This window comes from Globicephala melas, chromosome 15 (genome assembly GCF_963455315.2).
Source record: "Globicephala melas chromosome 15, mGloMel1.2, whole genome shotgun sequence".
In the NCBI taxonomy this organism is placed as follows: Eukaryota; Metazoa; Chordata; class Mammalia; order Artiodactyla; family Delphinidae; genus Globicephala; species Globicephala melas.
Genome location: NC_083328.1, coordinates 14,698,799 through 14,713,359, shown reverse-complemented (window position 1 = coordinate 14,713,359; position 14,561 = coordinate 14,698,799). Strand labels below are relative to the sequence as shown.

The following is a 14,561-nucleotide window of genomic DNA, read 5'->3' as shown; positions in this document are numbered from 1 at the left end:
AATCTCAACACGAGGTCTGGCAGGTATACAGTCGGGGCTCAATAAATGTGCTTTCATTGCTATTATTATTATTTTTAATTTTTGGCGGCACGCGGGCTTTCTCTAGTTGCTCTAGGCGCACGGGCTTCAGTAGTTGTGGCACGTGGGCTCAGCAGTTGTGGCTCGCGGGCTCTAGAGTGCAGGCTCAGTAGTTTTGGTGCACAGGCTTAGTTGCTCTGCGGCATGTGGGATCTTCCCGGACCAGTGCTCGAACCCGTGTCCCCTGCATTGGCAGGCGGATTCTTAACCACTGCGCTACCTGGGAAGTCCCTCATTGCTATTATTGATAATAATAACTGTGCTCCCAGGAGAAGAGGGAGTCAGGGAGGAAAGGGAGAGGTTCTTACCTTATTACATCTCCTGAGCATCATCCTCAGAAATCCAAAGCTCTGACTCCTGCCAGAGGGAAAAAAAAGGAAGAAATTTAGAGGCAGCCTGAGGCATTTCCTATATATAAATAAAACAAGAAACAAACCAACAACGATAGCTGGTATTTGTTGAGCTCTGTGTGCCAGGCACTATGCTAAACACATTATAGGGCTTCCCTGGTGGCGCAGTGGTTGAGAGTCCACCTGCCGATGCAGGGGACATTGGTTCGTGCTCCGGTCCGGGAAGATCCCACATGCTGCGGAGAGGCTGGACCCGTGAGCCATGGCCGTTGAGGCTGCGAGTCCGGAGCCTGTGCTCCGCAACGGGAGAGGTCACAACAGTGAGAGGCCCGCGGTACTGCCAAAAAAAAAAAACATATTATATAGTGATTATGTACTTAGATCCTCACAACCACCCTTTGTGGTCAATGCTATAATTACTCCCATTCTGCTGATGGGAATACTGAGTCTGGGAGAGATTAAGTGACTTGCCCCAAAACACCCAGCTAGGAAGTGGCAGAGCTGAGAATGACTACCAGTAGTCTGGGCACGAAGCCTGTGTTCTGTGCAAGCAGCAATAACATCCGTCTGAGGAGCCTTGACCATAGGGAAACCTTCTGTGTCCATTCTCGTTGCCAGCTTGGGGGTCCATGACTGTTCAGACAATGGACCACACCCATTTTCAGCTGAGGGCTGAGTGCTGTACGGAATTTACCTGCCTTGGAAGAATGAAAACCTTGCCCAGCCTCTCTCCCCTAAAATTTCCACCTTGGTACAGCAAAAGAGTCTTGGAAGGGTCTAGTGCAGAACAGGGAGGAATCCCTAATGTTGACAGGAGAGGTGAGGTTGGAGTTGGCCAGAGAACAGTGAGAACCCTGGCTCTGACACTTCCTGACTCCTCTCTGAACTTCACTTTCCTCTCTGTGAAATGGGCTGATTATAGTGCTTAACTCTGAGGACTCCCGAGAGAAGTGAATGAGACCCCGCTAACGCCATGCCTGGCATGCATCCCCATAGGGATTTTGTGAGGATTAGATGAGTATACACATGTGAAGAGCTTAGATCAACTCTCTGGCAGCTGGTAAGCATGCAAGTCTTACTATTCTAGACTCTCCCTGGGTAACTTCACTTTAAAGGCTTCAATTTCTACTTATACTTTCAAAAGCTCTATCTGCTTATTTTCTTCTGAGCTCTAAACCTAAAAGCTTCAGTGTTCAACAGGACATTTCCACTTGGGGGGCACACGGGCTTTGCTCATTCTCTAGCCCTTTGTATGTATTTAATACCTCTGCCTAAAAAGCCAGCTGTTAAGGAAAACAAAGTCATTTTCTAGGGTGGTGTGATTTGGGTGGCAAAGAACAGAGACTCGTTAGGCAGCCTCAAGTTAGGAAAGTTTCAGGGAGGCCCTGAGTGGGGAAACGCCAGGCAGGAATTTCAGCTATGGACCGGCCCAGCTTTGTTCCCTGGGTTACCTGTTGCGCAGGCTCCTTCTGGGCAGCCTTCCCTTGGGGGAGGGCCTCTCTCCTGACTACTTGGCTGCCTCCATGCCATAGGTTGGGTGGCTGCATATGGCCCCCAAAGTCTTAGGGTAGCATCCCTTGGAGAACCTGGAGCTTAGCCATTTTATCATGGAGTCCTCAAAGGCACTAGCTTCTCTTCTGTGGAAGCCCATCCCTGAAGCCTTGGCCTTGTGTGTTCCTTCCTGCACCCCACTCAAACACCCCTGGCTTTGGGATGTCTCTCCACCTCATTAGTCATTTCCTCCTCTGTTCCATAGCGTCTAAACACAGCACATCGTAGTTATTGATGTCCAGAGCTCGTTCCCAACTAGGCTGTCAGGTAGGCAGGGTAGGAGGTGTGTATTATTCATATTGGTATCATCACCACCGAATGGGCCGTCAGTACATGTTTGCTGAGTGAATAACACAATGGAGACTCTCCACATGAATTAGGCCAGCTGGGTCTGGGTTGGCATTTTATTTACTTGTTGATTTTTAAAGTAAATTAGTTGTTTTAAAAATATTTTTGTAGGGAGTTCCCTGGCAGTCCAGTGATGAGGACTTGGCTGCCGTGGCCCTGGGTTCACTGTTCACTGGGTTCAATTCCTGGTCAGGGAACTAAGATCCCACAGTCTGTGAGGCGTGGCCAAAAAAAATTTTTTTTCTTTTGTATTGATAGTTTAAAAATAACATGTATATCGAAAACTATTTTTAGGGCTTCCCTGGTGGCGCAGTGTTTGAGAGTCCGCCTGCCGATGCAGGGGACATGGGGTTTGTGCCCCGGTCCGGGAAGATCCCATGTGCCGCGGAGCGGCTGGGCCCGTGAGCCATGGCCGCTGAGCCTGCGCGTCCAGAGCCTGTGCTCCGCAGCGGGAGGGGCCACAACAGTGAGAGGCCCGCGTACCGCAAAAAAAAAAAAAAAAAAAAAAAAAAAAAAAAAATTTTTTAAATTCCGAATGTGTAAAATTAAATGTTAAAAATTCCCCTCACTTCTCTTCCAAGCAATCCCCACAGGCAAATACCAGTAAAAAACATTTTAATGGCTTTATTGATATATAATTTGGATACCATACAATTCACCCATTTAAAGTGTACAACTCAGTGTTATTTAGTGTATTCACAGGGATGTGCAACCACTACCACAATCTAATTTTAGGATATTTCTGTTTCCCTCCAAAGAAAGTATCCATCAGCTTTCCATCACCACCCTAGCCCCTCTCCCAGCCCTAAGCAACCACTAATCCACTTCCTGTCTCTAGATTTTTTTGCCTATTCTTGGACATTTCATATATATGGAATCATACAATATGTGTGTCTGGCTTCTTTCACTTAGCATGTTTTTGAGGGTCATCCATGTTGTAGCATGTATTAGTACTCTATTCCTTTTTATTGCCAAATAGTATTCCATTGTATTAATATTGCATATTTCATTTATCCAGTCATGGCACAATTTTTTAAAAAAGTAAATGTATTTATTTATTTTTGGCTGCGTTGGGTCTTTGTTGCTGTGCTCAGGCTTTCTCTAGTGGCGAGCAGGGGCTACTCTTCGTTGCAGTATGGGCTTCTCATTGCGGTGGCTTCTCTTGTTGCGGAGCATGGGCTCTAGGTGCCCAGGCTTCAGTGGTTGTAGCTTGCGGGCTCTAGAGCGCAGGCTCAGTAGTTGTGGCACACGAGCCTAGCTGCTTTGCAGCATGTGGGATCTTCCCAGACCAGGGCTCGAACCCGTGTTCCCTGCACTGGCAGGCAGATTTCCAACCACTGTGCCACCAGGGAAGTCCCAGTCATTAGTCACTATTAACAATTTAATACACCTCCTGTATTTGTTCAGATTGTCTGGGTTTGAATCTCTACTGGACAACTTCCTAGAGGAATGACTTTCGGTAAATTATAATCTCTCCAAGCTTGGCTCAGTTTCCTCAGTAGTAAAATTTGAATAACAAAGGAATCTACCTCATAGAGTATCATGGTTGTACTGTCACGGTAATTATTATTTGTTGAGCACTAAGTATGTGCCAGGCATTTTAGGTATCTAACAGATAGATCTATGATTTACAAATTAGGGAACTGAGGTTAGGAGAAGTTAGGTAATCTCCCAGGGTTAAACATCCCCTAAGAAATTGATGGAGGTAAATAGAATCACAGGCTGCCTGCAAAGCCTGCACTATTACTGTTAATATCACGGAATAGCAAAGCACTTATCAAGGGCCTTGCAAAGAGAATGTGTTTAGTAAATGATCTGATATAACTATTAAAAAGTGAGGAAAAAAGACATCTGCCATTGTTAATTTTTGGCATATTTCCTTCCAGTCTTTAGGAAATATTTCAAACCATACCAAAATTCCAGAAAATAATAGACATCAACCTTTCACCTTTTTTTTTTTTAAGAACACAAAATTTAGTAGATTAGGTGGCTCTATCTCCCATACCCTTAGGTATTTTTTTCCCTATGCTTATTTTTCCTTAGGTTATTAGAGTCACACCACATCATTTTCCATCTTTTAAATCCTATCTTGAGCATTTCCCTAGCATATCAAATTATGCTACATGGTTTCTCATGGTCACATATATTGATATTATACTGTATGGTTCAAACATGATTTATCAATTTCTCATTGTTGGGTATTTAGGCTGTCTCCCAGCAAAATTATCATTACACATCGATCTTTCTTCAAGCATCTGATAATTCCCTTTCGACAAATTCCTAGGAAGGCTGGAAGGTCACAGACTGCTTGTCATTCAAGCTCTTTGTACTTTCCTGCCAAATAGCTCTGAAGAATGGGAAATGGGAGAAGGGAGGCGGAGATTTTTTCCCCCCACTTTTTAGAACGTTTTATTCAATTATAACACACATAGAGAAAAATGCACATAAGCGTGCAGCTCACTGACTTTTTAGAAACAGAACACACCGCGTGCTCAGCACCCAGGTCCTGAAATAGAGCATTTCCAGCGGCCCCGGGCCGTCTCACCCCTTGCCATTATTACTATTCCCGGTTTTTTTTTTTTTTTTTTTTTGCGGTACGCGGGCCTCTCACTGTTGTGGCCTCTCCCGTTGCGAAGCACAGGCTCCGGACGCGCAGGCTCAGCGGCCATGGCCCCCGGGCCCAGCCGCTCCGCGGCACGTGGGATCCTCCCGGACCGGGGCACGAACCCGTGTCCCCTGCATCGGCAGGCGGACTCTCAACCACTGCGCCACCAGGGAAGCCCCCGGGGTGGGGTTTTAATGCCGCAAAGGCCTACTAATCCGATTACGTCTTTGGAAATTTACCTTATTCATACTACTTAGATATAACTTAGACCACGAAAACGTGAGCTAAATCCTGTCTGCAAACGCTTAACAGTCTGAAGTCGAGCTGGGCGTAGAGGACAGAGCTCGGATGGCTAGAGAGACATGCAGGGCTCGCGGCCCCGCCGGGTCCTCCAGGCTCCCGGTGTGCAGCGCGGCGATCCCGGCGTGCACCGCGGCGCGCGGAGCCGGCCCCAGGGAGCTCGGCGTGGACGCCCGGTGCGGCGGCGGGGCTGTGTGGAGCTTCGCGGGTGCTGTCGGCCGGAGGCGAAGAGGCGGGGTCGACATGGAAGTGTAAGCAGCTCGGGGCGCGTCGCTGGGTTTGGGCCGACGCCCACAGCTGGCGACCGCTAGACCCTGGGAGCCGGGAGACATGGGCCTGGGGCGACCCCTCGTCACGGTGGGGAGGGCGACGGATCGGGAGGCGAGGGAGGAAGGGGCTCTCGCTCTGTCTCTCCGAACCTTCGCCCCCACGCCCACCGCGTGCCCAGCACGCGGGGCCGAGTGCCACTTGTCTCGGCTGCCTTTCAGGGTGCCTGTTCCCTCCCTCATCCACTCACTAGCGTTGCAGGCGTCACGGTGGGGAGCCTGGCCCAGTGTTGGAGCGGGAACTTCGAAGGTACAAAGCCCTGAGTCCGGCCTGGAAGTACTTGGAGGAGAGATGGGTAAATGCTGGGGTAGAGCTTTGCTTAGGGGCAGTGGGCTCCTTTGGAACCCTAACTCTGAACAGGTGCTGTCCAAGTTTGATGAGAAGCATTTAGCTATTTGTGTGTGTGTGTAGGGAGGGAGTAAAAGCCATTCTAACAGTTTTAACTCCACATGGTCTTTTCCGTGTCTGCTCATTGTACCGGGTGCAAATGGAAGTTTTTGTAGCTACTCTGTATGTGGATTTTTGCACGGTTGACGTTAACTTGTAGGCATACTGTATTGTGTTCTCTTTGCCACCGATTATTTAATATTGATACTTTCTTTTATGTTCTTTAGCCTGTTTAATGTCTACATGTACTACTGTTTTTCAGACTTTTAAAAAAACACTGTATGTATATGTAACTGAAACGAAAGCTTCATGAGACAATGCAGTGTGCAGTACACTCCGATAGCCTCTTTTATTAAAATAGGGTGTAGACCCACTAAACTGATTTTGCAATCCACTAATGGGGTTTAATCTGCAATTTGAAAAACATGCATAATATTACTCTAGCCCAAGACGTCATTATCAATTTTTCCCTCTTTATTAAGCATTTTCTGTCAGCATACAGACCAGCTTTAATTTATCTATCTTAAAAGAAAAATCCCTTGTCTATCCCTACATCCATGTCCACCTGTTGCTCCCTCTCTGCTTCCTGTCACCAGAAAACTTCTTAGAAATGTTGTTTATCCCCTCATTCTCTCAATCATTCTTTTGGGCTTTCATCCTCACCAGTCTACAGAAATGGGTCTTAGGTAGGTTACCTGAGCCTTCCATCTTGTCAAATTCAGAAGTTGATTTTCTGGCCTCAACTTCCTTGATCCCTTAGCAGCAATTGATACAGAAACTCAAGACACTCTCTTGGCTTTGCGACGTGCTCTCTTGGATTTCCTCCTACATCAAGGACTACTTCTCAGTCTTCTTTCCTAGCCCTGCCTTCCTTCCTTGCTTGGGCTTCTAAATGTTGAAGTATTTTAGGGCTCAGTCCTGGGACCTTTTCTCTCCACATTCCCTTGGTCATTTTACCCATCTGTATGCAAATGATTCCCCAGAATATATTTCTAGCCCTTTTCTCTTATCCATCCAGTTGCTTAAACCAGAAATCTAGCCCTCTTTCCTCACCGCTAAATCAAGTCCATCAGCCAGTCCTGTCATCTCCACGTTCAGAATGTATTTTGAATGGAGCACCATCCCCACTGCTAATTTTGTAGTTCATCATCTCTGGTCCAGATTAAGCAATAGCCTTTGGTTTCCACTCTTGCCCCGCCCCCTCCATTCTGTTTTCTGCACAGCAGCCAAAGTGAATTAAAAAATATTAATTGGATCAAATCACCCCCTGTGTAAAAACCCTTCATTGCTTTTCTGTGTGCTTAGAGGATATCTGCATTTCTTAGTAGGACTACAAGACCCTATGTAACCTCACCCACTCACCAACCTTGTCTCTTGCCACTGTCCCCTCCCGCAAAGAGACACACTTTCCACTGGCAGTCAAGTAATTTTGGTAACTCTCCAAGCCCTTGCATTGCTGTTCCCTCTACCTGGTAGACTTTTCCCCCTGTCCTGCCCACTTCTTATCTTTTTGACAGCTCAGGTTGAGTGTCCTTTTTCAATGTTGTTTTTCCTCTTTGGTAAATCCAAAATAAGTCCTGCTTTTTGTCTCTCATAGAACCTTTGTTTACTTTTCCCTTAAATAATTACAAGTTCTGATAATAGATGTATGTTTACATGTCTAGTGTATTGTCTCCCTCTTGAGAGTGTAAGTATCATGAAGGCAGGGACCAGTGTCTGTTCCCCTAGTGCTTAGCAGCGCATCTGGCACACAGTAGCCCTTTGGCAAACACAGTTGGCCTTCTGTATTTGCTGGTTTAAACCCCCAGTCGTGGGTTTCACATCCACAGACACAGAGGGCTGACTGTACTTGTGGAGTGAAGTAATATAACAATACTTCATTAATTTAATAAATTAAATTAATATAAATTAATATAAATTATTTAGCTGGTTTCCTGATTGCTGAGCATATAGATTTTCTGATTTTCCTAAGTGAAATGGTTTCAATCAAGAGTTTTTTCTCCTATATAGTAACCTGTCAACTTCTCCCAAGGAGTCAGTGACTCATCAAGAATTTTGTGGCTAGAGTTTGTGGGAAAATGAGGTTTTCTGAGGTAGGCATGTGGTTTGGGGGTGGAGGGGGCCCCTGGAATGAGACTGTCTGGAGACCTAATTCTGTGTTTTTTTGGCCCCAGCATGCGGCATGTGGGATCTTAGTTCCCCGATCAGGGATTGCACCCGTGCTCCCTGCCTCAGAAGGGCGGAGGCCTAACCGCTGGACCGCCAGGGAAGTCCCTGGAGGCCTAATTCTAGTTCTTGCCTGGCCTCCAGTATGAGGTGTGACCTCTGGGAGTGTGGTCCTTAGGATCTTCAGGAGACCCCTAGGTCTCTGAGAGGGCAAACACATTGTACCTTTGTTAGGCATTCCCAGGACCTGCAGTGAGGAGGCATGGATGGAAAACTCCCCTGAGTTTTTACTACTTTTTTTTCTTCAATCACTGAGTAACTACCTACTGTGTGAGTGATACATATCGATAGACACACACTAGAAGTTTTTTAAAGGTAAGGAATATTTATGCTTTATTTGGTTGAACGATAGACTTTAAAAATAAAAACTTTTTTTTTTTTGCGGTACGTGGGCCTCTCACTGCTGTGGCCTCTCCCGTTGCAGGGCACAGGCTCCGGACGCGCAGGCTCAGCGGCCATGGCTCACGGGCCCAGCCGCTCTTTAGCATGTGGGATCCTCCTGGACTGGGGCACGAACCCACGTCCCCTGCATCGGCAGGTGGACTCTCAACCACTGCGCCACCAGGGAAGCCCTAAAAATAAAAACTTTTTGACCATCACATCGGATAAAAGGATATAAAATATTCATAGCAAAATTAAGTATTTGTATACTAAGGTATTTGCTGTTTGGCTAACTTTCTCTAATGCCTCGGGACTATTTATATGCCTGGAAAATTTTGTGTTCATCCTTTTATTCTTAAACTTAGTATACATAGTTACAGAAAATGGAGTTTCTTCCACATCATCTTTTTGAGATAGTGTCAGAATTTCCTTCTTTTTACAGCTGGAAATACTGAGGTTTAGAGAAGTTAGCTAATAGGTCTTATAGCAATTCAGTAACAGGACTGGAAAGAGGATAATTTGCTAGCTCCCAAGTGAATGCTACAGTTTAAATTGTTCATTGACTTTGAAGCTGCTCAGTTTTCTTGGACCAGAGTTTAGCTTTTCAGAACAGGACTTGAGTCAGTAACATAGGTTAAACATAGGAGAATTTGAGCAATTCTGTTTGTCATTGTGTTTGTAAGAGTTAACTCTGTGGCAGTTAATAGGCACTGTTTGCTTGGACTTTTTTGTGCATGTGTGAGTCTCTAAGGAAAGTCTGTCAGTAGATCATTTTGTTCTGTTTATTCAGAATTTGATTTTCTGAAGTAGTTGTTTGTGTCCATTAAATTGACTCAGCAAGTTAAGCAGATTTTACAGGTTAAATTTCAAATAGTACATCAGCTTCAGTCAGCTAATTCATGACTTAAGGAAATTAAGTGACTGCCTTCCTGTAAGTATAGATTCAGACAGTCTTTAAAATTCACTTGGAATATTTGCTTTAAACATCTGTAAGTAAAATCAGTACCATTCTAAGTCCTACAGGAGAGTATGAAGTAAAAAAACATTGGAGGAGAATGTCCTCAATTACAAGTTATACTAATGTATTTTTTTTTTAACTTCATGGAATTCTTTAGTTTTACATCTCCATTTTTCTCAACTTTTTACCTTGAAAAATTTCAAACCCATGGAACAGTTGCAAAAAGAGCATCTCAAGTTCCTTTATATCCTTTACCTGGGGTCACCATTTGTTAACATTTTTGATATATCTGCCTTCTCTTTGTTACACATGCCTACATTCTCTCTCCACACACACTCTTTACTGAACCAGTTCAGAGTTGTAGAGATGTCATTTTATCAGTCTTAAAAAGACATTCTCCTGTGTAACTGCAATACCATCATCACACCCAGGGAATTTAGTGCTGATATTACCACTATTATTAAAATGCAACCTATATTAAAATTTCTCCAATTGTCCTAATAATGTTTTATCTGGATTTTTTTAAAAAATTGATTCAGGATCCAATCCAGAATCACACATTGCATTTAGTTGTCAAGGTTCTTTAATCTCCTTTACTCTGAGAACAGTTTCTTAGCCTCTTTTTGTGACATTGACATCGTGACAAATGATAGTGATATTTGAAGAATCTAGGCCAGTTGATTTGAAGAAGGTTTCTTAGGTTGGGTTTGTCTGATTATATTCTCATAACTACATTTTCTGACAGGATTGCTATAAGGGATGTTTCCTTCTCAGTGCATCACCTCATCATTATTGGTGCTGTTAAATTGGATAACTTGATTAAGTTGATGTCTGTCAAATCTCGCCATATCCTGTTCTCAACAACCTGCCACTTCGTGGTGGTTACAGTAACTTCTTCAGGATAAAAACTGCCTTCAAAAAAAATTTCCCAATACACACAGTTCATTTAGGACTCAAGGAAAGGCAGATACTGTACTCGTTGACATTTAACTGAATAAAGGAATGCCTAGCATATTTTGGCATTTACTCCATTAGTATTTAGCTGGGTAAAAAAATTATTTATCTTCCTAATAAAAGAATCAATGAATAAATCAGCTTCTGCCCACCAGAGTGCAAGACGCTGTACTTTTTAAACATCCATTGTTCTCCTGGCTCCAAAACACAGGTTCATGAAAATATACATAAAAGAGAGTTCCTTTCCTTCTTTGTGTATTGGCTCTAGAAAAGGCAGAAGATGTTCTTTGGATTCTTGCAATTAACAATATTGACTTGGGCAGTGGGGCAGTAATTTGGAAGAGACAAGGACAGATTTCCCAGGCCATGGAATAATCTACATGACAGAGGGGGGCTGTGATTTGGAAATGAAGTTGTCACCGTGGCACCTGGGATGGATCCACTGGCCTTGAGGAAAGATAACATGTAATTTTTGTCACCCTGTTCCAGGAAGGGATGTTTTAGTTCCCCTGAATGTTAGGGCATGAAGGGAGTTGTAATTCAGTTTCAAGCAAAGATAGGAGGAGGCCTTGTGGGGTGACTTACTGATTAAGTAGGCAAAGATGACATGTGGTTTGATTAGTCATTTTCAATTTTATTTATTTATTTATGGCTGTGTTGGGTCTTCATTGCTGTGCGCAGGCTTTCTGTAGTTGAGGTGAGCGGGGGCTACTCTTTGTTGCAGTGCATTAGCTTCTCATTGTGGTGGCTTCTCTTGTTGCGGAGCACGGGCTCTAGGTTTGCGGGCTTCAGTAGTTGTGGCGCACGGGCTTACTTGCTCTGTGGCATGTGGGATCTTCCTGGACCAGGGCTTGAACCTGTGTCCCCTGCATTGGCAGGCGGATTCTTAACCCCTGTGCCACCAGGGAAGTCCTGTCATTTTCAGCTTTAAATGAGCCATATCACATACTCTAATTATGCATTATCCTTCCTGTGTTAGGTTCCATTTATTTATTTATTTAAAAATTTTAATTTATTTATTTCTGACCGCGTTGGGTCTTTGTTGCTGCACGCAGGCTTTCTCTAGTTGCGGCGAGTGGTGGCTACTCTTTATTGCAGTGCGTGGGCTTCTCATTGCGGTGGCTTCCCTTGCTGCGGAGCACGGGCTCTAGATGCGCAGCCTTCAGTAGTTGTGGCACTCTGGCTCAGTAGTTGTGGCTCACCGGCCGTAGAACGCAGGCTTAGTAGTTGTGGTGCACAGGCTTAGTTGCTCTGTGGCATGTGGGATCTTCCCAGACCAGGGCTTGAACCTGTGTCCCCTGAATTGGCAGGCAGATTCTTAACCACTGCGACACCAGGGAAGTCTCCTAGGTTCCTTTTAAGTATGGTGTTCTTTGTGACCTGAGTTCCATTGTGGTCATTTGGGCAAAGCAGCACTTTTGTGAAATCCTGGCTGTTTGTTGAATGACCAGTAGCATTTGGAAAGCTTCATGGGCTGATTTGATTAAGTGCTGACATTACTGTGCTGATGACCTAAGGCCTTGGTTGAAGCCTGCGTTAACCACCTGCTTGTTTTGCTTTATTTATTGACTGGGGAAACCACCCATCTATTTGGCTCATGTTTTTGAAATTTTGTGTCCTCAATTTCATCATATAGCCCCATTCCTAGTTTAAGAACAAACAGTAATCTTTGTTGTACATTATGTCAAGTCCATACTCCTTCCTGAAGTTTTAGGATTCTGCATTACTGGTTTCCATTTGTTCAATCCTGTTTTATTTTTCACAATCCCATAGTTATTGTCCACTTCAGTTAGGCTTTCTACTGTGTGCCCTTGAGCAAGTTTTTAAATCTCTGAGCCTCAGTTTCATCATCCAGAAAGAAGGAATCATAATAGCTCCTACATCACAGGGTTTTTAATGAGAATTTAAGTGAGGTGATATCTTTTAACAGTAATAGCCTTCGTTCAGGAGAACCTAATAAGTACCAAGAACTGTGTTACACTTTTAAAATATGTTTTCCTTTCATCCTCAGAACGGCTTTATGAAGTAGGAAGAAGCGGTGGTTGTGGTGGTGGTAGCCCAGGCAGTAGTGACAATAGATGGTATTTATTGAGCACATACTGTGTTCCAGGTACTTTACATGTTTCAACTCAATCCTGTAACAATGTTACAAGGTTGATACTACAGTTGCCATTTTATAGATGAGAAAATTTAAGCATAGAGAGGTTAAATAACTTGCCCAAATTCACATAGCTACTGGTTGGTGGAGCTGGGTTTAGAATCCAGGCTACATTTCTAGGTACTAGTTATGTGCATTTTTTGTTTTATATGGGGATGCTTAACGGGGGTTAATTAACTCACTGAAACTCACATACCTTGTAAGTGGCAGAGCTGGAATATGAACCTAGATTTGTCTGATTTCAAAACTGTATTCTTTTAAAATTGAAGTATAGTTGATTTACAGTGTTTCAGGTATACAGCAAAGTGATTGAGCTATACATATATATATTATGTATATATGTATTCTTTTTCAGGTTCTTTTCCATTATAGAGTATTACAAGATATTGACTGTAGTTCCCTGTGCTGTACACTATACAGTAGGTCAAAACTATGTTCTTAATTATTATACTGTACTGTCTCCAGACTGTTAAAAACAATAAGTGCTTTCTGATGTGATACTGTAGAATGGATCAGTTGTAATTTAATTCACGTCACATTGCTGTCCTCATTCATACATGAAAGATGACGTTTTGCCTTGATGGACCATTGCCAGTGCTCAACACCTGAACTCTAGTGGTTGAGTTGATAGAAAAGATGAACACCTTGGGAGTTTTGTGGGTATCTGGCAGGATTCCAGATGTTGCTGGAATTTCCAGTAGTGATGTTAGTGTTAAGGATCCCATTTCTGGTGATTCAACAGGAGGACTTGGCTGCCCAAAATGTCAATAGCCGATGGAAGGCAGATGGTACTGTAGAGAGGACATGGCTGTGGGATGAGGTGGCACTCTGTTTCTCCAGTTAATTCTAGCACCCTCTGTTTATTGACATCCCCCTACTCCTGTGGTTTTGCCCCCATGTTCTTCCTGTAACTATCTTCCCCTAGATATCTGACTTCTCAACTTTTGCCTGCTTGGACCAGGGATAAGTATAGTATTTTAATCACCTACTTGGTGTTGGATGTGTGATATACTGTGCCTGTTAAAAGGAGAATTTGCTCTGAATTTGTCCATCGCCAGCTAAACCAGTAAGACTTAGGACGTTTCTCAATTTTAGGTTGTAGTCCCCAAATTTCTGAACTGTGCTACTGAATCTTGACAGAGGGATTATTTTGTAGATATTTAATTCCCACAGAGGGGTGTGAGCCCAGACTGACGATAATTTACTTTATTTTGCAGGAAGGATGCCAGCGCTGCGCTGCTCAGTAACTATGAGGTAAATAGCTTTGGACTATTGTGTTTTCCTCTCTGATCGGTTGCCCTTTGCTTCTGAAGATTATTCAGTTCGTTTTGGTTAGAAATGACTGAATTCCTTTAGATTTGCCACTTTAAAATAGGAGAGATGGCACCATCTGGTGGACCTTGGAATAGTCTTAGCTTGGTAAATTATATACAGTAATTCAGGGAAGCTGGGAAGCCTTTAGTTTACTGTAGGCAATCTTCTCCAAATCCCAAAGATTTTAGATCTTCATTTGGGATGCCTTCCTGTGATGGAAACATCAGTTTTGGAACTGTTTCTGTTTGCAGAAGTTTTCCATTAAAATGCTTAACGCCTTTTCCTAATTACCACTCTTTAGCTGTAAAATGCTTTTGTAAGTTATTATTTTGATCCTCATAATAGTCTCATAAGTATTAACACCTTCATTTTGGAAGTGAGAGTTTAGTGACTCACCATTACGAATAACTTAGTAGGAAGTAACAGGTTTGGAATTTGGGGGCTTGAGGATTGGGTTGCTGGGGAAAGAAAGGAAAGAAGTTGGTGAGAGGGAGGAGAGAACATTAGTTTTGCCTACCTTCTATTTTGCCTGGGTGTTGTTTGGTACTAGCAAAACTATCTGATAGGTTGACTCCAGGTATAGAAAAAACCATTCATATATTCACTGTCCATTTTTCTTATGCC

General features: G+C 43.6%; 1 protein-coding gene across 8 annotated transcripts in view; it reads left to right on the top strand.

The window, feature by feature from the left end:
- CRCP (CGRP receptor component) overlaps nucleotides 1-14,561 on the top strand; it is an 83,092-nt gene that overhangs the window by 34,648 nt on the left and 33,883 nt on the right. For 5 of the 8 annotated variants that reach the window (XM_060285758.1, XM_070043783.1, XM_060285760.1 and 2 more), the window contains one exon: nucleotides 13,841-13,877. In XM_060285758.1, the coding sequence (XP_060141741.1) occupies nucleotides 13,841-13,877 (37 nt within the window). Of the gene's footprint in view, nucleotides 1-5,294; nucleotides 5,484-13,840; nucleotides 13,878-14,561 lie in introns of those variants that run through there. The other 3 variants (XM_060285763.1, XM_030871910.2, XM_030871911.2) reach the window with 3 other exon arrangements.